The 27,052-nt window shown below is 43.5% G+C and overlaps 1 protein-coding gene across 1 annotated transcript in view; it reads left to right on the top strand.

The window, feature by feature from the left end:
* Nucleotides 1–25,008, top strand: part of XPO4 (exportin 4) — a 103,199-nt gene extending 78,191 nt beyond the window's left edge. The window contains exons 11-23 of the mRNA XM_075851640.1: nt 4,113–4,255; nt 5,685–5,830; nt 6,542–6,719; nt 9,768–9,927; nt 10,008–10,177; nt 12,132–12,306; nt 13,754–14,047; nt 18,193–18,373; nt 19,082–19,200; nt 19,457–19,587; nt 20,798–20,915; nt 21,004–21,096; nt 23,657–25,008. Coding sequence (XP_075707755.1) covers nt 4,113–4,255; nt 5,685–5,830; nt 6,542–6,719; nt 9,768–9,927; nt 10,008–10,177; nt 12,132–12,306; nt 13,754–14,047; nt 18,193–18,373; nt 19,082–19,200; nt 19,457–19,587; nt 20,798–20,915; nt 21,004–21,096; nt 23,657–23,854 — 2,106 coding nt within the window. The 3' untranslated portion in view covers nt 23,855–25,008. The remainder of the gene's footprint in view (nt 1–4,112; nt 4,256–5,684; nt 5,831–6,541; nt 6,720–9,767; nt 9,928–10,007; nt 10,178–12,131; nt 12,307–13,753; nt 14,048–18,192; nt 18,374–19,081; nt 19,201–19,456; nt 19,588–20,797; nt 20,916–21,003; nt 21,097–23,656) is intronic.
* Nucleotides 25,009–27,052: the final 2,044 nt, after the last annotated feature.

Consider the following 27,052-nt stretch of genomic DNA (forward strand, 5'->3'; position numbering starts at 1 on the left):
ACACAAACGTTACCGAAGTGTCGGGATTGTGAATGGACATCGCGTCCTGGCTGGAGATGTCTATTCACTCTCAAGACACTTCAGTAAATTAATTTGTGAGTAAGTGACAGCACAGCGTAATCTCGCAAGATCACAATGTCTGAGTACATGAATGGAGAGAAGTGTATGACGCTGATTGGTCAAAAAGTAAAAACACGCCCAGTTGTCTATTAAGAAAGTCATTAGCATAAATCTAAAATAGGTCAAAACTTGCTCAAAATTTATCGTTTTTCTAAATAAACACTTACTACATTACAGCGACAATCACATTATTTAGGAGATAGGGCACTTATAATGTGGTGACAGTCTCTTGAAGCTAGATTAGCTCTAAAAATCAGGATCCATTAACATGTATTTTGGGAGATTTCCAGTTGTTTGTTTTTGCAAGTAAAGTGTATGGCAACCAATTATCACAGGAAATATTACATACTGCCAATTCAGCTCAATGGGCTGTCCGTGTAATGAGAACCGGAGGATCCAGAATAGGGAACACCCCTTTATTAACTCAGTGTCTTGATTGGTCATTTGACGAGTGCTTGTCTAACAAGACCCCTCTAATGATTTTCAATGTTTGCATTATTTTCTGCAGATTGGATTGGGGATCAAACTTTTGTATTTGACAAATAAAATCTTTACTTGTCCATAGTTCATGGCTCCTGGATAATGGAGAAATAAAGCAGTGCAGTCAATGTTCAACCTTTCCATGTGAAGGGCACGTGGATATCTATGGCACATCAGGTTTTTTTTCATGACCATTATAGGATGTAAAAATAATAGAATATAATGACCAATTCACCAAAAGTTAACCATACTGATTGGTGAGATGTGACTGCCGCTACCCCCACTGATCACCAGAATGAAGGGTAAGCTGCCGCTACCCCCACTGATCACCAGAATGAAGGGTAAAGCTGCCGCTACCCCCACTGATCACCAGAATGAAGGGTAAGCTGCCGCTACCCCCACTGATCACCAGAATGAAGGGTAAAGCTGCCGCTACCCCCACTGATCACCAGAATGGAGGGTAAAGCTGCCGCTACCCCCACTGATCACCAGAATGAAGGGTAAGCTGCTGCTACCCCCACTGATCACAAGAATGAAGGGTAAGCTGCTGCGGCCCCCACTGATCACCAGAATGAAGGGTAAGCTGCTGCGGCCCCCACTGATCACCAGAATGAAGGGTAAAGCTGCCGCTACCCCCACTGATCACCAGAATGAAGGGTAAAGCTGCCGCTACCCCCACTGATCACCAGAATGAAGGGTAAGCTTTTGCGGCCCCCACTGATCACCAGAATGAAGGGTAAGCTGCTGCGGCCCCCACTGATCACCAGAATGAAGGATAAGCTTTTGCGGCCCCCACTGATCACCAGAATGAAGGGTTGCAGCCCCTTTAGCATTTTTTCGTGCACAGCACCACTCCTGACTAAACACTGTGCAGAGAACTGCAACTCGACCACATTCGAATGAATGGGGCAAAGTTGCAGAGCAGAGGTCAGGTGTTGGGCTGTTAAAGCGGTATTCCATATCATTATGTGGTCCATCCTCTAGGAACCCGCTGATCCGGAAAAGGAAGGAGCCAAGAACCATTTAAGCTTCTCTCCCGGCGATATGCTGTGCAGGGAATTCTTACCACTCCATTCAAGTGATAGGGCATACTCAGCGGAGAGAGAGGGGGCAACTTCTCTGTCTTTCCTGATGAATGTCCCAAACCTTTCCTGCGCCATAATATCTGTAACGTGCACCTCCAGTCATCAAGACCGTTCTACAGATCATATCGCCGCTTTAGAATTTTTCCAAGTGATTTTCTACCTTCAGATTGTTGGTTCATGAGTTGTTTTTTTCCCCATTGCCCTTTGATACTGCATAGCGCCAGTACATTCTCTACTTCGCTTTTTGACCAAAGAAAATAAATAAGTCTAAAATTCTAAAGGTAATTGAGCAAATTATCATTTTATAATCTAATAAAATGGACATAGTCTTATTCCATGGGCATGCACTTTAAGCGTCTCCATCTGTAGCCACTTTGGTCCCTGCTGCTTGTCAGTAAGAATTGCAGTCCGCAGCTACATCGTGACTAGTGTTCTGTGTCCTCTGATTTCTTTTCAACTATTCACCCTGACAGTCAGCAGATAATCTTCAGAAAACTCTGTACTATGTAGTCTAGTTAATCCACATATATAGGATGCTAAGGGCAAAATGCTAATGCCATTGGAGTAACAAGTGTCATGTATATGAAGGGGGAGCCGTACTCTTATCAAATAAGTTATTTAGCTCAAAGTAACAAATTAAAGCACAGCTGACATTCCTCCGCTCGACTTGGTTTCAAAGCGGTAGTCAGGATTACCCATGGATAGGAAGCTCTCTGTAGTCGGCAGCTGCAGCTTTGAAGTTACCAAAAGAGACGTGTTTGGTGGTTTAGATTAAGGAGAGCCCGGAATCTGGGACGTGTGCGGCGAGAAGCGCTGAAGTGTGTGGCAGATTTTCTCCAGGATGCCCGGCTAATCTATGCACCCACTTTAATTTTCTTAAGCGCTTTTGATGTAATACGCTCATTAATGATGGCTGGTCAGCCTCGCAGACTAAATATCCCCACCAAAACTGGAGCGATTCCTTTATGCCTGTGTCCTATTATTATGTGGCCATCTTTACGTGGCAAAATGTAATTTTTATATGCTTGAACTGCCAGGGCCATATAGTAGCGCAGGGAAGTGAGTGGCAACTGTGGTTTTTGTTGCTTTCTGTACCTAATTAGATTTGTTTTATACAGATTAATAGAAGATATGCCAGAAATATATACACTGGGTGCGCGCGCGTGTGCGCGCGTGTGACGTACATTAGTTTACCTTATCTGTAGTTCAAATTTTTTTCCGCATAAAATGCTCCATGTGTGAATAGCTTCACTTTAGCAGACATTGACTACTCTGCCAAATGTTTGCTTAGATCTGATGTACCTGCATATTCAGGAGAGCCTAGAAGGGCGGCCCAACCTCCCCGTGGAATTTAATGTTTTTGCAGCTTCCATAGAACATAAGAATATTTGAAACAATTAGAATGATTTTCGGTTATTTGTTGTTGCTCATGTGATTCCATGGCCTTTAACTGAATAAATGTGCTCATTGAATTAGTAAAATTGTATTAACTTTTTTTTTTTTTTTTTAAATATTGCAATTTTCACACTGGCCACTAGAGCAGTCTCCATAAGCCCTCTGTTGCTCGCTTGTCCGCTTTGCTGTATGTACAGGCGCCGGATGAGGAGAATCCTCCCCTCATTAGAGGGTGGACGAGTTAATGACGGCTCTGTTGTATTACTGGAGGCCTAGATAAGGCAGGACAGCGACTCTATTCACAGAAAAGGGGCTCTGTATACATCTCCCCTGAGCTCTACGGGAGGGACTGGAGACTAAAATTCTGAGACTTCTCTTGTCGATTTACTCCCATTCATTTTAGCAGCTATAAAGTGCACATGTCCTACTGTATTGACAACACAGGAAGGAAGTGTGCGTCTCCAATACGGCCGCCCGAGGCAAGGTATTACGAATAAAAAATATCGCAACAATATTTTTTTTTAAAAAAGACCAAAAATAAACAAACCACAAAGCTAAAATTAACCCCTTTAAGGGGTTGTCCACTTTAGACAATCCCTTTTTTTTCTAGAAGGATCCTTCATTAATAGGCTGATCACACGGTGTCCTGCTGCTCAATGTTCCTGCAGCCACTAGGATAAATGTTATACACAAACTCAGAATCTTCTATTTGGTTCTCGCATATTGTATCATATAAAATGGGGCACCGCAATGAGGTCTTGATGTAAGCAACCATACATCCAGTATACCGCAGACTGGGATTATAATCTTGTATTGGTAGATTAATTTTCTAGCAAATCTAAAAAGTGAATGATGTATATATTCTAGTCGGTGACCTGAGATGTAGCTGTACTCAATAAAACTTCAGGTAAAACAAAGTTCTGTGACCAAGATAAGGGAATTCATGTTCATACATTATTTTTTATTTTATTTTCCTCAGGTTTGTGAAATGTTTTGTTTTAATATCCTATGTGGGGTTTTTTTTCTACCCAGACTGCTAATGGTGTTGCCTCCCGGGAGGAGGAAGAAATAAATGAAATTCAGGAAGATGACCGTGACTTATTTTCAGACCAGCTGGCCAGTGTGGGGATGCTGGGGAGGATAGCGGCGGACCACTGTATACCTCTGCTGACAAGGTACAGGACATCCGGCTTCTTATTCTACCATTGAAACGGTAAATTGCAGGGATCTCACCTGTTCTTGAGCTGATAGCCGGCCCATTCCTTACACCACCAAACTACAATAGGCATCAAATCTTATTCATTTAAGGGCTTATTCACAAAGGGCCATATAGGAGGCACCTTCATTAGCTAGTCAGGGGATGAATACCAACAACTGAGGGCCCCTGTGCAGAAACAGTGTATGGGGCCCCTTCTGCCAGCCTTCCCGCAACGTACATCTTCTCGTATTTAAAATGACTGTGAAATTGCTGTTGTCTCTGGAAAAATGTCCGGATGGTCTTAAAATTACCCTGCAGTGACTGGTAATATCCCTGGTGGTCTAGGACATGAACAGATTGATGGCACCATCACTGGTGGTCTAGGGTAGTGGAGTGACGGGGATAATTTTTTTTAATGAGGGCTGTAAAACTACTTCCTCTAGCTCCTCCGTCTATTGCTATAGCCTGCTCCGATACTGCACCATCAGCCAATCACAGAGCAGCTCAGACAATTATTGCATCTTCCTAGTCAGCCAATCAGAGCTGCGTGTGTGTGTGTGTGTGTGTGTGTGTGTGTGTGTGTGTGTGTGTGTGTGTGTGTGTGTGTGTGTGTGTGTGTGTGTGTGTGTAACCTATGAGAAGCCTGTGGCGACTGAGCAGGGAGAGTGGACGAGAGAAGCTGGATATCAGTTTTAAAACCCTCTGAGGCCAGATTAGGCCCCTGCCCTTCTCTGGGACCTTTTGCAGCTGTACAAGCTATAGGTCTACCCCTGGCTGGAGCGTTAAGCTGCAAAAAGCAGCTATCGTCTAGGACTATCTCCGTTATCTATGTATTACACGCTCACCTTGGTGAGAACGGCTGATCACAGTGGGGCACAGCACGGAAACCCGCTGCAAACTCCTGCATCGTGCAGTTTCCATAAAGGCTCTTTTACACGGGCCAATTGTCGAGAAAACTAACATTTATCGGCTGATTATATCGTTTATGCTGCATGAAATATTCTCATTGTTGGCAGCACATCTGTATAAATAGGGAGATGTGCTGCCGACATGGTGGAAATGTATGAGGATGAGCGATCGTGCTCGTTAACACGGCCCATGTTGGGATGTGTAAGAGGACCCCAAGCAATGGCTCTGACCGTCTACACATCACTACGGATACTGTTATGTGATATTGGCACCAGGGATGTTATAGTATTACTGGAATTGGCATTAGTCTCTAAACCATATATCCTTCGTACTGCAGAATGGTTCTCAGTGGGGCATTCTGTATCCGAGATTCTCCCCTACAAGCAATGCTTCTAATAATCCTACTGTGAAGCCCACCGTCCTCTATAACTGAATGGTAATGGTCAGTATTTGTTTGTACGGAGTATTAAGTCTGGTCTGTGGTCTTAATCTTTCAGCTTGTTAGAGGATCGAGTGACGAGACTTCACGGGCAGCTACAAAGGCACCAGCAGCAGTTACTGGCCTCACCGGGAACGGGGTCCATAGATAATAAAGTGCTGGATGACCTGTATGAGGACATTCACTGGCTCATTTTAGTTACAGGTAAGTAATACTTTCTCATGTATTTTTGTGTTGTCCGCAGGCTTCCTATACACACAAATATTCTCAGGCCAGAATCACACGCAGCAAAAAAAAAAGTTACAGTATGGGTCCATTGAGTTCTATAGATGGTGTACGAAACCGCTGTATATTTGGTGCAAAAGACTGAATCATGTCTCATGATATAACAGCGGGAAGCCTTTCCCAGTTTTTGGCATTAAATCTACGACTACATTATAGATTAGTATTACAGAGGTATGAATAAGGCCTTGGAGGGAGCAGAGTTTTCGGCTTCATTGAGAGAGTGCACACAGTCAAGTCTGTCCCGGATTAATCTCTGCGTGATGCTCCGGGGTCATGTTTTGTGGACAAGGTTCCAGACCAGGTCATTCTGGGATCTTCTTGGAGGAGTTCACAGCTGAGGTCAAGTTGGTATATTTCCGCTCCCCTTTTTGTATCCCATTACAACCAGTGTCACTGAAACAGTCTGTTGAAATTGCTATGATGTGGAGGTCCGTATGTATAAAACGCAGATCTCACGGTTCTTCTGCCCAGCAATGAGCTTGTCATGTGTAACCACAGCCCTTTATTCAGCGAAATGTTCCATAAAATCACATGTAACCTAGAAGAGATAATTAGAAGTTCTATCTGCAGAGGCGGCAGGCATGGAAAAGTGCACATTTTATTAACCTCCACTCCCATTTGTTAATGCAGGCTACCTCTTAGCTGATGATGCTCAGGGCGAGACGCCATTAATACCTCCAGAAATAATGGAATATTCAATTAAACAATCAACCGAGGTGGACATCAATACAACACTGCAGATCCTGGGATCTCCTGGGGAGAAGGCCTCTTCTATACCTGGGTGTAACCGGACAGATTCGGTCATCAGGTCAGTCTGGCAACAATGGTTTTTTGTGCGTCTGGTGCATTTTTTGGGTCCTTGACATTTTGTTTTACAGGTGCAGCATGCTCTAGATATGGTGTTTTTGGTCTTTCCATGTGTTTTTCAAGATCAATAGTGAAACCTATGGGTAAATGCCTGAAGAAAGCTGATATTAACCTCTTGGCGATATGTCATGCACATGTGCGTGACAGCCGCCAAGTGGCAGTTTGGAGCGGGCTTACGTGCTGAGCACACTCCATACCCAGGATGTGTCTGGTGTACGTTACAGCCTACATCTCGTTGCAATGTGTGGAATCGGAAATAACTCTGATCCTGCCTGTTTAACTACTTAGATGCCGCAGTCAATAGTGACCGTGGCATCTAAGGAGTTAGAATGAGGAGGGCGGTCCCTTCCGACTGCCAGTTGTCCCACTCATGACGTGCCAAGTGCAGGGTGCCGATGGTTGTCAAGGCAACCTGGGGCCCCCAGGTCTGCCATCTTTGGGCTCCTTTTAAGCCCTGCCAGAGACCAGGCTTGATAGGAGCCGGTAAAAAACATTCTATACTGCAATACGTAATGCAGTGTATTGTGCAAGCGATCTAACAATCGCTGGTTCAAGTTCCCTAAGGCCCCATGCACACAACCGTAAAAATCGTCAGTAGTTCCAATCCGCAATTACGGACCCATTCACTTCTGTTGCCCACGGACACCTTCCCATTTATTTAGGGGAAGGTGCCCGGGCTGTAGAAGTGTACCGCAAAAGATAGGATATGTCCTGTCTCTTGTGTTTTACGGGCCGTGCTCCCATACTTTGTATGGGAGCACGGTCTGAGAATGCAGGCGGTCAGCCGTGCCCGCAATCACGGCCCATGCTTACGAGCACGGTCGTGTGCATGGGGCCTAAGGGGACTCCTAAAAATAAAAAAGTAACATTTGTTTTTTAATGTACAAAAAAAATGTACACATTTTAAGAGTTGAAAAAAACTTTTCCCATTTTCCCCTAATGTACTGTAAAAAAACCTTCACATAATTGTATTGCCATGTCTGAATCATTTCTAATGTCCTTTAACCCGTACGGTGAATGCTGTAAACTTCTTTTTTTTTTTTTTTTTTTTTTTATTAAAACTCCAGAATTGCTTCTCTTTGGACACATAATCTCCCCCAAATAATGAAATGAAAAAGTGATTAAAAAGTCACATGTACCCCAAAGTGGTACCAATAAAAAGTACAGCTCGCACCACATAAAAAATAACCCTCAAACCACTGAATAGACAGAAAAATAAGTTCTTTCTCTCAGAATATGATGACACAAAACAAATCTATTTATTTTTTTCAGATAGTTTTTTCTTTGTAACAATGGTAAAACTAAAAAAAAAACTATAAAAATTTGGTATCGTCTTAATCGTATCAACCTGTAGAATAAAGTTGCCATGTAGTTTTTTACCACATGGTAAACGCCATAAAATCAAAACCCAAAAAGCAATGGCAGAATAGCGGTTTATTGCCTATTTCACGCCACAGACATTTTTTCTTCAGTTTCCCAGCACATTATATGGTACAATAAATGTTGCCATTAAAAACTACAACTTGTCCCGCAAAAAGCAAGCCCTCATACGGATATGTGGACATATAAAAATAAAGTCATGGCTTTTAGAAGGTGGGCTGGAAAAAACAATAGGAAAAACTTAACATTGGCTGCATTTCCAAGGGGTTAAAAATTGTCTTCATACAAAAGGCCACCCAAAAACCGGCTTCTAGAAGTCATTTACAAGCCAAAACGAGACTATTCGCTCTTCTCCTGGTGCTCCCATAGCAACACGTCCCTGATCCCCTGGCTGGGGTCTGTACAGCCGGCCCCTATGATGACGCTTTGTCAGATGTGACTCCTGCAGCGATCACGTAATGAAACGTCATCACAAGAGGCCAGCCACAGGTCTATTTCCGTGTGGAAATAATCCACATCATGTGGACGAGATTTAATTTCTTTGCTGCTACTGGTTTCCACTGTGGATTTACTGCAATGTGTGAACACAGCTATAAAGCGGTTTTCCAACTAGTAAAAATTGATGGCCTATCCCCAGGGTAGGCCATCAATAGCTGATGGCTGCGACTCCCGGGACCCCCGCCGATCAGCTGTTTTGAAGGGGGTGCGGTGCTCGTACGAGCGCTGCTTCCCCTTCATTTCCACTTGCTCACTGTGAATCGTTGACACAGATGTAGCAGTGAATCGGAGAAGAAGGCTGCAATACCTGTGAAACACCGCTACATGTGTGTTGATGATTCACAGTGAGCAAGTGGAAATGAAGGGGAAGCCGCGCTCGTACGAGCTGCACCCCCTTCAAAACAGCTGATCAGCGGGGGTTCAGAGAGATTGACCCTGACCCATCAGCTATTATTGGCCTATCCCCTTCAAAATAGTTGATTTGGCAGGGTCCCCCTTTAAAGGCTATGTACACCTTTTTGCGGTGTCCCGTTTACTTGAATGCAAATGTAACGGCGTGTGCAAAGTACGAATGAGAAGAACCATGTAAACAATGAAGAGGCTGCGGTGCTCATGAGCGCTGCCACCTCTTCAAACAGTTGATAGACGGGGGTGGGGTGCTGATAGTAAACTCTATTATGGATGGCCTATCCGTCGGATAGGCCATCAATTTTAAAAATCCACATAACGCCTTTAAAATCACTTTTGTAATGTACTGTTATCTTTTCAAAATAAATAAAAAGACCCCAAAGGTGCACATAGCTTGTAAGGTTAAAAATGTATTTATTTTTGAGAGGCTCATACTGATGACATCAGCTGCATCAGTTTTTTAGTCTTTGTTATTTCCATTGCAATTCCATTTATGACCAGGTCAGCAGAATTGTGAATGCAGCTCTGGTCTATAATATTGGGTGTAAATTGGCATCTGTACAAGAAAAGTAATGCAATGTATTTACATAGTTAATCGACTTTTTATGCAGATTACATCTAAAATATAAGCAATTTGTCTTGACCGGATACACCACTATTAGGTGATTAATTTGTCGCCGTATGAAATATCTCTCCAATGCAGGTTACTCTCTGCAGTTCTAAGAGCTTCAGAAGTGGAGTCTCGAGCCACAAGGGCAGATTTAACCCATCTACTAAGCCCGCAGATGGGGAAAGACATTGTCTGGTTTCTGAGACGGTGGACAAAGACTTATCTCCTTGTGGACGAAAAATTGTATGACCAGGTTAGTATAAAACTGCAGAGGTCTTGATTTGTGCTTAGACATGAACAGTGTCGATAATTTCTCTGGTCTGTGTCTTGTAGATCAGCTTGCCTTTAAATACAGCATTTGGTGCAGACACAGAAGGATCCCAATGGATCATTGGTTATCTTCTAGAAAAAGTGATTAGCAATCTCTCGGTGTGGAGCTCTGAGCAGGAGCTGGCTAACGATACTGTACAACTATTAGTAGCCCTGGTAGAAAGGAGAGAGCGGTAAGTAACCAACATTTGTTGTTTTTTCTAAAAGAGTGTCTGTTAGGCCCTGTCCCTTTTTTTTCTGGTGCCGTTCTCTTGTTCTACTCCTCTGGAGCAGAACAACAAGGGAATTCCAGATGCATCTGTTCCGTTGCAGCATGGACACCACCAGCGGCTGGCTTTAATGGCTTCCGTTGGGGTGTTCGTGGTTTTACAGAAAACAATAGCGCAGCATGTTTATTTTCTTTTTCCCGGTAGTCTTTCCTAGATCTGCAACTGAGGCCACAAACGGAGCCTCCAACTCAGATGTGAACAAACCCTAAGCTCTCCTCACGTGTCTGTTTTAGTAAATACACAGTTGAGTCACATTATTATGACCACCAGCTAATATCCAGAGTAACCCCCGGGGAAGACAAACAGCATGTATGGGTGGACGTGATCTGCAACGATGGATTCATACCCAAATCTGTTCAGAGCCTTCCACATGGATGAGTGGGCCCAGAGAATGCCATGAAAAAATTCCCCAAACCATAATGCTGCCGCCACCAGCTTGTATTTTTCCAGCAAAGGTTGCAGAGTGTTTGTTCTCGGATTCTCACCTGACACGCCAATGTCCATACGTTCGATGAAGCAGAAAACCTCACTCATCAGAGAAGACCACCCTTTGCCGATCATCGTTGGTCCAAATGCACCACTGACGCACCAATTTTTTACGATGCACCTTTGTTAATATAGGAACAGTGACCATCTGTCTGCTTCGGAGCCCCATACGCAGTAGGGTTCGCGGTTTTAGACACATGTCTGGTAGCCCCCTAGTTGATCTTCCCGGTGAGCTGCTCCACTATAGCGTGTCGTTCGGCCCTCACGCACCTCCGTAGCCAACGTTCACCTCTCATCAGTAGAAGTTGGTGCTCCGCATTTTCCACGCCTGTTATTCCCAATGGGGCCATTTGTCCACTCACGATACACTTTCACCACAGCCACTTGCGGACAGTTCACAAACTGCGCTGTTTGAGAAATACTGCCTCCCGAAAGCAAATAATTATCCCTTTTTGCAACTCTGATAAATCGCCCCACTTACCCATGGCAACAACGAGTGATGTGTTCAGACAGCCTATTGCACACCTTATATGCCCACCAAGCCAGCCCACCACACATCACTCCCTTCGTGGGCTACGCGCTGCCGATGTCGCAAGTAGGAGGTGGTCATAATAATGTGACTCGACTGTGCACTTCCCCATGAAATGACAATACTGGAGAATCCTTTATTAAAACTCCACATTGTGCTGTTCCTCCTGGAAATGTATGAACAAACGAACACTGGGCATTACCATTCTGCACGGATTGGACAGTGTCAGTGGGTAGGGACACGCCCTGTTGACAATGGGAATGGTAACGCCAAGTTATCCATGTAGTTCTACATTTCCAGTAGCTTGCACAAGGCTGAGCTCTAAGAAGAGGTGGCCAGAATTTTCTATTTTATGGACCATGCAATTTTTACTAAAGCAGACCTTTCAAGAGAACTGACAGGTCCTCTTTAACTGATAATAGTGGGGCAAATAAAGAGGCTTTCTCATAATGATCACTTCTCACCTATCCACAGGATAGGTGATAAATGTCCGTCTGATTGCTTGGTGCGGATCCAACCTCCGGGACCCTCACCGATCCAGAGTATGGGGATCCCTGAGTGCCCTATGTGGATGCTCGGCCACCACTCCTTTAGCTTTCCATGGGGCTGCCGGAGATGGGGCTCGGATATGTCCTGTAGATTCATAAAAAGTAGTCCTGTAACCTAGAACTAGAGCGAATTGTAGTTGCCTATTTCACAACATAGACCACAGTGGGCCATTGTATTTGCCGATTAGTAAATCAGAATAAAATCTGTTTTGCAGGATATGACCATATAGCTAAAGGTTTTATATTAAATTTTTTGAAATGTCATGGTTTCTGATTCTGACCTTCTATTTCATAGGGCCAATTTAGTAATACAGTGTGAGAACTGGTGGAATCTTGCCAAACAATTTGCACGGAGGAGTCCTCCCCTAAACTACCTGTCCAGCTCTGTACAGAGGACGCTCATGAAGGCTCTGGTACTAGGAGGATTTGCTCACATGGACTCTGAGACAAAGCAGCAATACTGGACGGAGGTGAGACCTGCTCAAAACTTTATGTACCTGTTTTAATGGAATTTTGTTTTGGTATTCCTAATATAATTTCTGGTACAAATGGAACTGTGGGAGGGATCCTCCACTTCACCTTAGGATGCAGATTTTCTGCGCTCTGCGCCTGGATCTCCGTGACGGCCCACAGTGTTGAAGACAGGAAAAATGAACAAAAGTAGAGGATCCAGCGCAATCATTTAAAATAGAACATAGTTCCAATTTTATTGGGATATTAAAACAGAATAAATCCCGAGTGTTGAGTTTAGAGATGTAGATAAGTGCCTACGCGTTTCAGACCCTTCTACACGTCCTTCCTCATGGCTTTCTTTTCCCTTTCTTTTCTGGTTGTTATTGTGTTAGATATGATTTGTGCAATTTGTATGTTAAAGCTGAATGTTTCATTCGTACAATGCCATTGGCTTATTTTGGCTTCCAGAAATTTGGCATATACCTTTTTAAATCCCCCTGATTGATTCCAAAGTTCAAATCGTATGGTAATGGGATTAGCACTTAAAAACCCACTGTAAAAAGTTCTTCCCTGGGCTTATAGATACAATAGAATCCTTCTTAAAGGGTAACTAAACTTTCAGAAAACTTGTGACATGTCAGAAGTTTTGATCAGTGGGGGTCTGAGTACTGAGATCCCACCGATCGCTAAAACGAAGTGGCAGAAGTGCTCGGGTGAGCTGCTTGATTTCTGAACGGCTTTTATCAGAAAGCGCTAATGATATACGGACTCAAAAAGACTATGGTCCTGTATACCAACTGCTCTGCTTTCTGAAAAAAGCCGTTCAGAAACGAAGCGAGCCAAGCAGTTGGTGTACGGGCCCATAGTCTTTTTATTGAGTCCGTGCACCATTACCTTGGCTTTCCAAGAAAAGCCAAGCGCTTGTGCCGCTTTGTTTTAGCGATTGCTGGGGGTCTCCGTGCTTGAACCCCCACTGATCAAAACTTCTGACTTGTCACTGACATTTTAGTAGTTTTCGTACTGTTTAGTTACCCTTTAATACATCTTTATAGCTGTTGGAGCTCCATTTTTCTTCTGATACAGAGCTCCAAATCTCCCTGCATACAGACAGACGGTTAAATTATAAACTCCTGACTATCTGCAGTCACCACTTCATAATGTTTAATGTATAACTCGTATGCAGAAAGCTCCCTCTAGTGGTGGCTTTAAGTAGCCAGAAGTTTATTATTTAACTCTAAGCAGGTGATTTGTAGCTCCACATCTGGGGGAGTCTCAGCGATCATAAAATGAACCTCTATTCTGTGGATGGGTGATAATTTATGGTTAATGCTAATTAACTCCACATCCTCAAAGGTCTTTTGCTTTTTTTTTTTTTTTTTTTTTACGTCTCGTGGATTTTAAATAAATAGTAAAAATAATTTTGTATACGTTGTGTGCTACCCCCTGACTTTGTCTATGTAACAGGTTTTGCAGCCTCTACAGCAGAGGTTCTTGAATGTGATAAATCAAGAAAACTTCCAGCAAATTTGCCAAGAGGAGGAGGTGAAGCAGGAGATCACAGCCACACTAGAAGCCCTCTGCGGAATTGCAGAAGCCACGCAGATAGACAATGTGGCCATCCTTTTCAACTTCCTTATGGACTTTTTAACTAACTGCATTGGGTTAATGGAAGTTTATAAAAATACCCCAGAGACTGTGAACCTTATTATAGAAGTTTTTGTAGAAGTTGCACACAAACAGATTTGTTACCTTGGAGAGGTAAGTACGGCCGCCCTGTGATGAGTTGGTTACTTTGGCATAACAGTCTGTCTCTTATGGTACATGTTTGTAGTCCAATTCATTTCTATGGGGCCATGCACACATCTGTTTGTTTTTTTGTTTGTTTTTTTATTGTTTTTTGTTTTTATCTGTTTTGCAAAATTATAGAACATGTCCTATTCTTTTCAGTGTTTGCGGTCAGACTCACCCATCTTAGTGTATGGGTCCGCAGCACACGGCAGCCCCTAAGATCCGTGTTTTGCCGTCCGCAGAACGGAAACGGTTGTGTGCATGATACCTCAGTATAACATATAAGAGATTGTTTGGGATTAATAATTTTTTTTTCACCGTAAGCGGTCAATGATGCTGTTACTGTATGTTACTTAAAATCAACTTTCTCACGCGTCATTGGGGGACACAGAAGACTGGGTATATACTTCTGCCACTAGAAGGTGGACACTAAGGAGAGTGTCAGCTCTTTCTACTCCGCCTATACTCCTTCTACAGACACTTCACTATCCAGTTTGTAGCTTGGTGTCTGTAGTAGACAGAACTCTCTGCTTTTTATTTGTTTTTCTGTTTGGAAAACGGGCGACAGTCTCCCTGTTGTCCCGCTATGAGAAAGGCGAACAGTGTTGTTTTTATCAAACACTTGCGTCCTCCTCCCTGAAGACCAACAGAACTAGAGCAACCAAGGTTCTCAGTGACCCACCAGCCATGGGGTCACCCTTATCCTGCCTACTCCCCTTTCCACCATTCCCCCTCCCCCTGCACTCGTTCATGATAAAGTACTCAGAGAGAGCTGATGAGGAGCAAAACTGGGTGAGTAGGGTCATACTAGATGAGTAGGAAACCCCTCTTGACTTGCATTTGGATGCCGAACAGAGCTCCAAAATGGCCTTTTGCTGTCAAAACAGGTGGCTCTCCTCTCTTAAAGAGGCTCTGTCACCACATTATAAGTGCCCTATCTTCGACATAATGTGATCGGCGTTGTAATGTAGATTACAGCAGTGTTTTTTTTATTTAGAAAAACGATCAATTTTCACCAAGTTATGACCTATTTTAGATTTATGCTTGCTGTGCTGTAAGTCCCACACAAACGTTACCGAAGTGTCGGGGTTGTGAATAGACATCGCGTCCTGGCTGGAGGTGATGTCTATTAACTCTCAAGACACTTCAGTAACGTTAATGTGTGAGTATGTGACAGCACATCGTGATCTCGCAAGATCACTATTTGCTAAATGAATGGAGAGAAGTGTATGACGCTGATTGGTCACTGATTGGTCAGCGTCATACACTTCTCTCCACAACGCCCAGTTGGTTAAAAAGTAAAAACACGCCCAGTTGGGCATTAAGAAAGTCATTAGCATAAAGCTAAAATAGGTCGTAACTCCGTCAAAAATGATTGTTTTCCTAAATAAAAAACACTGCTGTAATCTACATTACAGCGCCGATCATATTATGTAGAAGATAGGCCACTTATAATGTGGTAACAGAACCTCTTTAAGATCCCTCAGGGTCGCTCATTTCTGCTGGACAGTCCTAACTACGGTCGCCAGTATCCAGGGTTGGAAGGTGTTCCTCATCATCTGACAGTTCAGGGAGTCTGGTCGTCAAGAGTATCGAGACGTCCAGTCAACGTCCTGGAGGTTTGGGCAATCTACTTGTCCCCTTTACTGGATACTGTGGCTGAAGGGTCATTCAATCAGGATTCAGTCGGACAATGTCATGGCAGTCACCTACCTGAAACATAGATGTGAGATCTCCAATTCGGCAGTAATGTTGGAGTAATCAAAGATCCTGTCGTAGGCAGAAAATCGCACTCTAACTTTATCCGCAGTTCACATCCCGCAAGTGGACAACTGATGGCGGACTTCTGAGGAAGTGGTCCCTCCATCCCGATGTCTTCGACTAGCTGTGTGTCAGATGGGGACCCCCAGACATAGACTTGATGTTGTCCAGGTTTAATCGCATACTTCCATAGTTTGTAGCGTGGGACCCTCTGGCTTGGGCAGTGGACATCTGGTCGCTACCTGGGTTCGGTTCAGTTTTCGGTGTGTCTTCCCCGCCTCTACTTGTGTTCACTCATGACTCAAGGCAGAAGGCACTCCAACAATCCTGGTGGCCCCGGACTGAAATAGGCATTGTATGCATTTACCATAAGATTAGTAAGTCGCACTTTTGCTGGTGGGGGAAGCATCATCTTCCTCCTTTTCTTCCTCCAAGGGGGCTCGGAGTTGGTGGCTCGGCCTTAGATCTCTATTATGTTTCAGACGGCTGTGCCGACTTTTCTCCAGGTAGTTGCTCGTACAGCCATCCCATGCCCCCCCCTCTCCTTACTGACACCTAGCGATTCATTGGGACCTTAATTTGGCAACTTAAAGCCATGTAGTTGTCTCCTTTCTAGCCTTTGCGTGATGTTTCTCTCTCCCTGCTTTCCTGGAAAGTAGCCTTTTTATGGTGGCAGTTTTATGTCCATGTGGCCGGTGTCTGAAATACGTGGAGTCCTACTAGAATGAGGACATTGTGCGTCACTTTTTCTGCCCTTACCTTTCCATCCTGAATACGCTCTGCATCATCTAGATGTCGTTAGAGCTCTTCTCATCTACTTGTCTCAAACTGCTTCATTCCTTTTTGGTCTGGCTCTTTTCTTAATCCCAGACTGTTCTTGGATGCTGGCAGTCCCTTACAAGGCTTGCCATCGCTCTTTGGATCAGGTTGTCTATAGATGAGGCGCATCACGCTAAAGACAAGACCCCTCTTTACTGAGTTGCAGGGCATTCCACCAGGGCCATCGGACCTCTGCTCTTCAAATATGTAACTCTACCTGGACTTTCCACACCTTTACAAAGTTTTACAGTCGCTGCATCTCTGTCGTAAGGTTCTGCTGGTAGAAGTGGAGTTAACTATTTTTTGTTTTTTCCCTTTTTCTTTTGCTCGCCGTAAAATCCCCTTCTTGCTGAGTAAATTGGGGGGACGCAGCTTCCACCTAGTTCTAATTTTGGGGAGTTTCTGGACCAGATTGTTGGTTCACCTGGTCCTTGGTTCTGACCCATCAAAAATTTGTTTGCCAGTTTTTTTTGGTTTTTCCCAGGTTTACTGTTAACTTTTTTGTTAGCTTCTCCCTGTTGCCCCTACTGCTTGACTGGTTAGTTCAGGGTCTGCAGGAGGGGTATAGGCTGAGCAGGAGGATCTAACACTTATTACTTGGCGTTCACCTCTTGGGGTATGTTCATTACGTCCGTAATTGACGGACGTATTTCGGCCGCAAGTACCGGACCGAACACAGTGCAGGGAGCCGGGCTCCTAGCATCATAGTTCTGTACGATGCTAGGAGTCCCTGCCTCGCTGCCGGACAACTGTCTCGTACTGAAAACATGACTACAGTACGGGACAGTTGTCCTGCAGCGAGGCAGGGACTCCTAGCATCGTACAGAACTATGATGCTAGGAGCCCGGCTCCCTGCACTGTGTTCGGTCCGGTACTTGCGGCCGAAATACGTCCGTCAATTACGAACGTAATGACCTCGTGTGAACATACCCTTAGTGGGAGCAACATAAACCCACGGTCTTCTGTGTCACCCAATGAACTTAGCGTGATAACAAATTAAAAAAGGGTTTTTTTTTTTTTTTTTTATTTGTAATCGAAATTAGCTTCTTTTTTCACATGGTCTCTGCTTGGCATGTACACACTTATATATTATAAAGAGAGCTGAATTTTTAATTCTAATAAATAAGAGCTGTGTTTTTTTTTTTTTTGCTTTGGTCATTGGCCAAGATTCAAAAATAAAGTTAATTCTCAACAATCCCTTTTAGCAATTAAACATAGTACCGTTCTGTAACGGTGTAACTAATGTACATGCGATCTGGAGGTCCACTATAAGCCTTAAATCCTATTGTCTTATAAAACGTTTCATCCTATGTCTGTCTTACTGTCTGAATTGGCTTAGTTTCTGTGTGCGGGTTCTTTAAATGCTATAAATGACATATTTGTAAATGGTGGGTGGTTTGGTTGTGGTTGTCATGAAGAAGAATAGTCTATGCCGGGCACAATCTGGAGTGTTGAATGATGAGGAAGATGTGGTGTGATGTGAACTGTTTTCTTAAAACCGTCAGTTTAATAAATGATTTCTTATTAATTTTCAGTCTAAAGCCATGAATCTGTATGAAGCCTGCCTGACTCTGCTTCAAGTATATTCCAAAAACAACCTGGGAAGAAAACGTATAGATGTAACCGCAGAAGAGGAGCAGTATCAGGACCTCTTACTTATCATGGAACTTCTCACAAATCTCCTATCCAAGGAGTTCATTGACTTCAGTGACACGGGTATGACCTGCTGCCGCACGTGGGCGCTCTCCTCCTGAATGACTAATATTATCGCCTGTAACAAAAGGTCTCCAGAATTGCTTGGCTTTTCTTGTATACTGAGATACGTGTAACGTAATAGTCGGTGGTCTCTCATAATATGGGATCTGTTTGATCGCCTTGTAAATTGCTGACTAGTGTCAAATCTTCTTATAACACACGTCCGTGGAAACTTTCCATTAGGTCTGTAAATAATTCTACAAGAATCACATTCTGATGTCAGAGCCTAAGAATTATAAAGAGATTAGCGGCACCACGCACTGCTTATCTCCTCCTGCAGAAGCAGTTTGTTACAGATTTGTTTTTTCAGAGGGTTCATTCTCCTGTACAAACCACTGACTGATACAGAGTACTTCAAATGAGTGTCCCAGCTGCTAAAAAACAAAAAACGAATACACACCTCAGATGCTGCGGAGCTTCTTTTTGATGAGGGCATTTTATATCTGTCAAACCATGGTGGATAGGAATCTCTGTTCAAAAAGAGGTTCTGCAGCAGATCGATCCTTCTGAGACTGTCTTCTCTAAATCCGTATACACATGTTAAGTATCCAGGTACTTGTAGGTATTTCAGGTGAGCAGAATGAATGTATGAGTTTTGTTCTGACCTTGTAATTAAAGCTGAAGTTTATCGGAAGCCATGTTTTTAATAAACGCCATTTATTCTTTCAGATGAAGTTTTCCGCCCCCATGAGCAAGGACAAGCCACAAATAGGCCGGTGTCTGCAGCTGATGTCGTTTTATATGGTGTCAATATTGTCCTGCCGTTAATGTCACAAGACTTGCTAAAGGTTAGTGTGTTGTTTCTATTTCCCCAATGTATAGTAACTATGCCGCGTAGCGTGTAGCGGCAGAGTCGTGAATAGGCTTTACATTTTACTAGGTGAAAGATTTGCCCCTTGTCTAATTGCCCTGGCGTAGGCAGCGTGGCTTGGCGATGCTCCCCCAGTGTATATATTGTGCTGCTCATATAGAAATACTCTTTGTAGTGTTGATGTATTCCGGACCACCTTGGTCTTCATGATCTCCTATGTTTTCTCTCTGCAGTTCCCGTCATTGTGTAATCAGTACTACAAGCTGATCACATTTATATGTGAAATTTTTCCTGAGAAGATTCCACAACTTCCAGAAGATCTGTTCAAGAGCCTTATGTATTCTCTGGAGCTGGGGATGACCTCGTATCCTTTCTGTCTGTAAAATGTCCCGCTGCACCATCCAGTTAGTGAGTTTTTATGTCTTTATAAAGGTTTGTGTTTCTGCTGCTTTTAGTCAGTCACTTTTGGAATGAGCACGGCCTTTCTTTCACGTTTGACGTATACACCAGAAAACCTTCCCAGCACGTACGTCAAATGTACGTACCCATAGCCCATAGGCTCCCATTATACCGACTGAGACCAAAAGAGGGTTCTTTAGGTCTGTGTTCGGGGGAATTTGTTTTATTCTTTTATGTATGAAATATTGCAGCTGATTGCGCTATTCCATACAGAGGCATCCAGTAAACAAAAAAAATTAACGCAGTAGAAGTTTTTTTTTAACATGGGAGCCTATGGGTGATGGATGCCACTGTATAGCATCCATTAAACGGATAAGTCATGAAAAGCGGTCTCAAATTTCATGACCTATACATTTAACAGATAATTGCCTGTGGGTGATGGATGCCTTCGTCATCCATAGGCTATTATAGCATCTGTTTAACAGACCCGTCATGAGAGTTAATGACGTATCCTGTAATAGTCCATTGTGACTGCCTAAGTTTAATGTTTACAGTGGGCACTTTTCAGGCGTATACGTCAAATGAAGACCATAAACTGAGTGTGAATGGGGCCTAAGAAAAGCCCACCAGCCGTCTCCCCCTTATTAGTTTTGCATATAGTGATCATCTAATAACTATTTGAGAATCGCCACATTTTCTAGGACTCGTGGAGGATGCTATGCCCGGTATAGGAGTATGTATAATGAAGGCTTTGTTCACACTGCATTTGCAGTGCACTGTCAGCGTGTATACACACAGTATGGCTTCCACGTATGCAACCGGACAGCATAACTACGCATACCAACGTTTCAATCTGTAATCGCAGGGCACTTTAAACCCCTTCCACCCAGAACCTCCCCAAGTGGTTGGCAAGTATGGCATACATATCAGACTTGGGTCATTGTGACTCCTCAACAACACAGCAGAGCTCACATAATTGTAAGGAGGTTTCACAATATTTTACAAAGTTGACTTGTGTGGTATTAATTGTGATCATCAGAAGTATATCGCCCCAAACCTGTTGTGGTTCTATCCGGCTGCATGTTGTACTGTGTATAGCCAGCAGGTGGGTTCCACGTGTTCTCGTACGTCCCATAGGACTATACTGCTTAGGTTTTCTTAACTGCTGTAATAAGAATGAGCTCCGAGGTTTCCCAGCTCTGTCTGGAAGCGTTAACCCCATTAGCTGAGCAATGTGCGAAGGCGCAGGACACGGACTCCCCTCTGCTCGCAGCAACAAGGCACTTTCTAAAGGTCGGCACTCTCGTTTACTGATTTACTCCATGTCTTTAGTGATCACTGATTGTTTCATGGCTTAGTCTATATTCTCTTTACTCCACAGCTGGTCTTTGACATGCTTGTCTTACAAAAACACAACACGGAAATGACGACGGCTGCAGGGGAAGCATTTTATACATTGGTCTGCTTAAACCAGGTGAGGAAGCATTACATGTGTCATAGAACAACCCTGGTGTCTGTAATCGACCATCATTATTCCCCTTACAGACATTGCATCTTATTTTGTGAGCATGCTCAGAAGAGTCTGGATTTTCCACCGTTTGTTGATCATAAATCATATGTATAGCTCTGGGCTGATGGAAAATGAGCAGGTGGTGTCCAAATGTGACCCCTAAATTCAGCTACAGATGTTTCTATAGTCGCTTTGTAGCTTCTAGTCCAAGAACCTGTTGACTTTTTTTTTATGCCGCTCGGATATTTTCCTAAGCGTGTGACACATGCATTGCTGGCGTAACGCTAGCGGATTCTGCCAAGATTGAGCCGTCCAATCAATGCAGAAATCCTGATGGAATCCTGAGTGTGTGTGAACATGGCCTTAATGTTTTTGTGTAAAAAGCGGTTTAACTGCTGCCGGGAGTCCAAGAAGTCCTGCGTCCCCCACCTACACAGTGATTGACAGCTTTTTCTGTATTAGTATGCATTTAGTGCTGTCCGTCACTGGGTGGGGATGTCCTGGCAGCTTTTTACAGGAAAATCAGTATTTAAATACTAGAAAAGTATATATTCCCAAGCTGAACATCTCCCCCCCTCTATCCTGTCCTGCCCTCAGATAGAGAAGTATAGGAAACGTGGTGCTTATTTTATAAAAGGAGGCAGCAAGTGTTTGGCCTTTTCATCTTTAATGGCCCATGTCACTATTGGATCATCCGGAAGGTGCTTGGACCGTCACTAGTTGCGGTTATGAAGTTCCCTGCACTAGTCTACGGTGGGCGCGTTCACATTAGCTCCGATAGAAGATTATCTTCTGAGCGATATGCACTCCACTTCTAACCGTCTATCTTGTCAACTATCATAAAACGCCCATAAAAACATATTAGAAGCTCGTCGAGACCACAAGCACATGTTTTTATTTTCCTCAGCAGGTTAATGTTTTTAATGCTTACTAGAAAATCTGTAAAATATGATCTCCTCGAGCACATGACCATGAGAGGGAAGTCCTGGCCAATAGGAAAGGGACATCTGTAGTTGGTGATTAAAGGGAGTCTGTCAGAAGTATTGACCCTGCAAAGGGAAGATGGGAGTCCTGGAAAGCCACTTAAACGTACCTTTTGTGAAGGGTTTTAATAGCAGCGTGCGTGAGAAACAGAACTACTAATCAGGCGCAACTATTAAGCTGGCGCAAGTGCCCTTCCGAACGCTGAAGTGCCCTCTGCACTAAGCGCTCCACAATCCGCCACGGCCATCACTCAAGAGCAGCGGGTTGTGGAGCGCTTACTGCGGAGGGCACCTGATTAATAGTTCTGTTTCTCACGCATGCTGCTATTAAAACCCTTCACAAAGGTATGTTGACACCGCTTTCCAAGTCTAATATCTAGCGCTGTCGGCAGTTTTGCCGAATGAAAACGGCTGACAGACTCACTTTAAGTGCAGGTCGATCTTTAACGGAATATCGGGTAATTATACAGAAAGGCGTAATAGAATTTTTAGTAATAAACTTTGACTATACTTGTCTGTAGGAAAATGAGGAGGTGACTACTTTATATGTTTACCAGGCATCACAGCTGATCCAGGTTTTTATGATAGGGACATGGTCCCAGCAGTTCTATAAATGACCATTTTCTGGATATCACAGTGAGGCTCGAGTGAACCCCGTACTTCCCAGGCTCATTGTAATAGATCAATAATGAATGAATAAATCTACTGGCGTTGCTATGGTACTGGCATATTACCCAATCCCAGGGGCACAGGAGTAAGTTTCTGTTACACAGTAGCCATGGTTTCCATTATAACGGAAACCATGATGGCGGTGTCAGATCAGTCACAAAGTAATAGTGCCGGACAGACCCCATTAACTATAATTGGGTTAATCAGGGTTCAGTCGTGGCGACTGTAGTTTTGACGGTAAGAATAATTGTGCGTGCTGCGCTATTTTTACTGTCAGGGCTTATTCAGGCGAACGTGATATACGTCCGTGCAACGCGCGTGATTTTCACGCGCCTCGCACGGACCTATATTAGTCTATGGGGCCGTTCAGACAGTCAGTGACTTTTACGCAGCGTGTGTCCGTGTGTCCGCTGCGTAAAACTCACGACGTCCTACATTTGTGCGTTTCTCGCGCATCACGCACCCATTGAAGTGAATGGGTGCGTGCAAATCACGTGCAGCTCATGGAAGCACTTCCGTGGGACGCGCGTGATTCGCGCAACAGCAGTAAAAACTATGAATGAAAACAGAAAAGCACCACGTGCTTTTCTGTTTACAAACCGTGTCATAATGATGGCGGCTGCGTGAAAATCACGCAGCCACGCATCATACACTGCTGACACACGGAGCGGTTATGTACCTTTTGCGCGCGCAAAACGCACACGCTCGTGTGAATCCGGCCTCAAACTACCGACGGGGGCTCCGAACAGTAGTGTGAACTCCGCCTAACCGTGCGCGCGTGTGTTTGTGTTTTCTTTGCTTTTTTTTTGTTTTTTTTGTTTTTTGCATCTGCCCAAATTTAATTTGTGAATTTTTTCCATTTTCCATTCCAGGCAGAGTATGCAGAGTTGGTGGAAACGCTATTATCCAGTCAGCAAGATCCTCTTATTTACCAGCGTTTAGCAGATGCCTTCAACAAACTGACGGCAAGCAGCACACCTCCCACGCTGGACCGGAAACAAAAAATGGCCTTCCTTAAGAGTCTGGAAGAATTCATGGCCAACGTTGGAGGTCTCCTCTGTGTAAAATGAGAGGCTAAACTTTAGGACCCTCTCTGCAAAATGCACTGAACCTGCTGATGGCTGTCTAACCCCCCACCACCTGCTCCCAGGCTTACACTTGCATCTCTGGGTGGTTTTAAAGAACATTTTATTTATGTTACTAGAAAAGGGGTCAGTACGATGCGTCGGCTGTGTGACTATTCATGAAGCACAGTGCCGTGCTCGAACCGATGAATGGGTAAAGGTATTTTTTTAAGAGATTTCCATATGCCTGCAAACTGATAATGGGCACGCCTGTTCTTGGCAGTGCCTTTCCTCCCCCATCACCCTATGGTTGGAAGCGTGACATGCTTAATGGATGATTCTTTTTTTCACTTTTGTTCAGACCGAATGTGCAATAGACACTAATCTGTAGAGGTGTCTATCCACAAATCATTCTGTACGTGTTTTTTTTCCCTCCTTCCACACCCCCACCCATCCTTCTCTTCGCTTCTGATTAAATCAGTACACCAAATGATTTTTTTTTTGTTTTTTAGAAACACACACAAAATATATCAAACTTTGTGGGGTTATTTTTGTGCACATGAACCAAGCATCGCATGTTTTGATTAAAAAAAAAAATAATTTTTACTTTTTTTTTTTTTTTTTTGCCTTGCCCTACATGAAGGGGAAACAAAAAAAATCTATGAATATTTTTTTTCCTAATAGAATAAATTAATTTGTCACCATTTCATTGCCTTACGGAAAAAAAAAATGCAAACAAAAAATATATGATGTGTATATTTAATATGTATATGGGTTTTATAACCCACCCAAAAAAGATTTTAGCCGTTCTTGAGCACCCTTGTAGGGCAAGCAGCCTTTTAGCCCACGCCATTTTCTGGGGTCATCTGGATGAACGTTTCATATGTGTGTATGTGGAAATGATTTGCACACCCAGGCTCTGTTTTTTTTGTTTTGTTTTTTTCCCCCTTCCCTCTTTTTATATCATTTTTATTCCCCCATCGGACTGTTATTTTCAGCAATACAGAAGACAAAGGTGTAAGCTGTCCATGTCTACACGCTTTAATTTGGGGCATTAGGTGATGCAAATTATGCTGTTTTTGTTCAAATGTTTCCTGTTTGTGTCTTTTTTTGTTTCTTTTCTTTTTTTAAATTTGTATAAAATGTACAGTATAAACTTCTCCGATTCTGTAGCGTTTTCTTTTATTTTACAGTTAAATGGGAAAACCAGTTCTGAAATTTTGCTCACTGTCTATTCCACAAATACATGTCACAAAAAGGACACACATATGGACATACTGATGTAGTTTTAGGGTACGTTGACACAGGGCGGATACGCTGCGTAAAAGAACACAGTGTATCTGCCCTGGGCGCTGCAGGGAATTCCGTCCGAAAAAAGGCACCGAATTGTGGTGCAGTTTTTCGTCCGGAATGTCCACTGCGGAAAACTGCACATAGAAAAAAAAAAAAAACACATACTTTCCTTCTGACGTCCTGCAGCCCAGCCTCCTGTGATTGGCTGCAGCGGTCACATGGGATGAAATGTCGCTCAGAGGCTGGCCTAGGCGAAGAAACACAGAAAAAAATAAAATCTCCTACTTACCCAAAATTATGAGTTGCGTTTTTTGCTGCGGAATCGCTGATGTTCCACTGCAAAAAAAACGCAACATCTGCTATTTGTTACAGGTTTTACCTCCCTATTGCATTTAATGGGGAAAACCTGCAACACAAAAGCAGCGATTACACAAATACAATTGACGTGCTGCTAATTAAAAAAAACGCACCGCAGGTAAATTTCTGAGCTTTTTTTTCCGCTCTGCGTTTACGCAGCGTATGGATGAGATTTGTTCATATCTCATCCACTTTGCTGCTACTGTATTATTCTGCAGATTTTTCGTGACTAAATCAGTTGGCGGAAAATCTGCAATATTTACCGCTACCTTACCCTTGCAGTAGGCGCCATTTTCCATTTTTACCTAGCTATATAAAGCCTATATAACGCCTTCCCGCCTGCCAAAGGTAAATCAATAGCCAAATGGCACAGTTCCCGAGCCATTCATTTAAACAGTCTCCTCAAATGGGGCTGCAATGCCATTGGCGGTATCGGGATGTCACTGTAAAGTAACAGGGAACTCAAATGATCCATTCCCTGTATTTAATAACTATTAATACAGTGCTCATATTGGTAGCCTATAGGTGATGAATGGTGCTATATGGCATCTATCACGACTTGTATATGCAGAACGGATGCCATTATAGTCTATGGGTGATGGCTGCGTTAACAGTGGCATTGGTCACCCATAGGCTGTAATGGTATTAGTTTAACATATATTTTAGGAGCTTTTTCTGGCGTATACAACAAATGTAAGCCAAAAAACATGACCTTAACATACCTACAAAGTAAAGATATCCGTTACGTTTTTAAAATGGTATCCTGCTCCCTGGTGTTGATTTATTATACAGATACCAGATTTCAATGGGTGCCATGTAATACTTAGAGGGGTTGTCTAGATTAGCGCATGTCTATATGCTGTACTAGATAGTATGGCCATCATATAGGACCATCTCCTACTTGGGATCCCGTATGAGCCAGGGTAGGGAGTCACTGGCAAGAGCGGCTCCACTCTGGTGTATGGCATGATAAAGTTGCCCATTCATTTGCGTTGGTGATGTATAATAATGCATCGGTCACCAAGTTCCTCCCCTGGTGATAGTGGCAGGTTACAAAAGCCGGACCCACGTCAAGTGGCTGATTGCTCAGACTGCTTCCCTCGAAGAAGTGGTTGTCCGGTTTGGAAAAACGCCTTCACTTGAAGTGTCTCCAAAATGCCACCCTTTAAAATACTGGGGTTACTGTGCTACCACCCGACATGAATTTTGTGTACAATACTATGTCTTTAAATGCCAGACTGAATGTATTTCTATGCACTGTAGTAACACAATACATGATCAGGTCATCCGTATTCCCACAGCACATGTTGTGTAACAAGTCCCATGCTTAAAAGCAGCCACAGCAATTTCAGTGCCGGTATAGATTATATTAAAACATTTTAGAATTGGGCCTTATTGACACAAACGTGTTATACGTCCGTGCTAACCTATGTTAATGAATGGGGCCGTTCACACTGTCAGTGAATTTCACGCAGCGTGTGTGCTCTGCGTAAAACTCACGACGTCCTATATCTGGCCGTGTTTTGCGCAGAACGCACCCATTGAAGTCAAGGG

Source organism: Rhinoderma darwinii, chromosome 2 (genome assembly GCF_050947455.1).
Source record: "Rhinoderma darwinii isolate aRhiDar2 chromosome 2, aRhiDar2.hap1, whole genome shotgun sequence".
Lineage (NCBI taxonomy): Eukaryota > Metazoa > Chordata > Amphibia > Anura > Rhinodermatidae > Rhinoderma > Rhinoderma darwinii.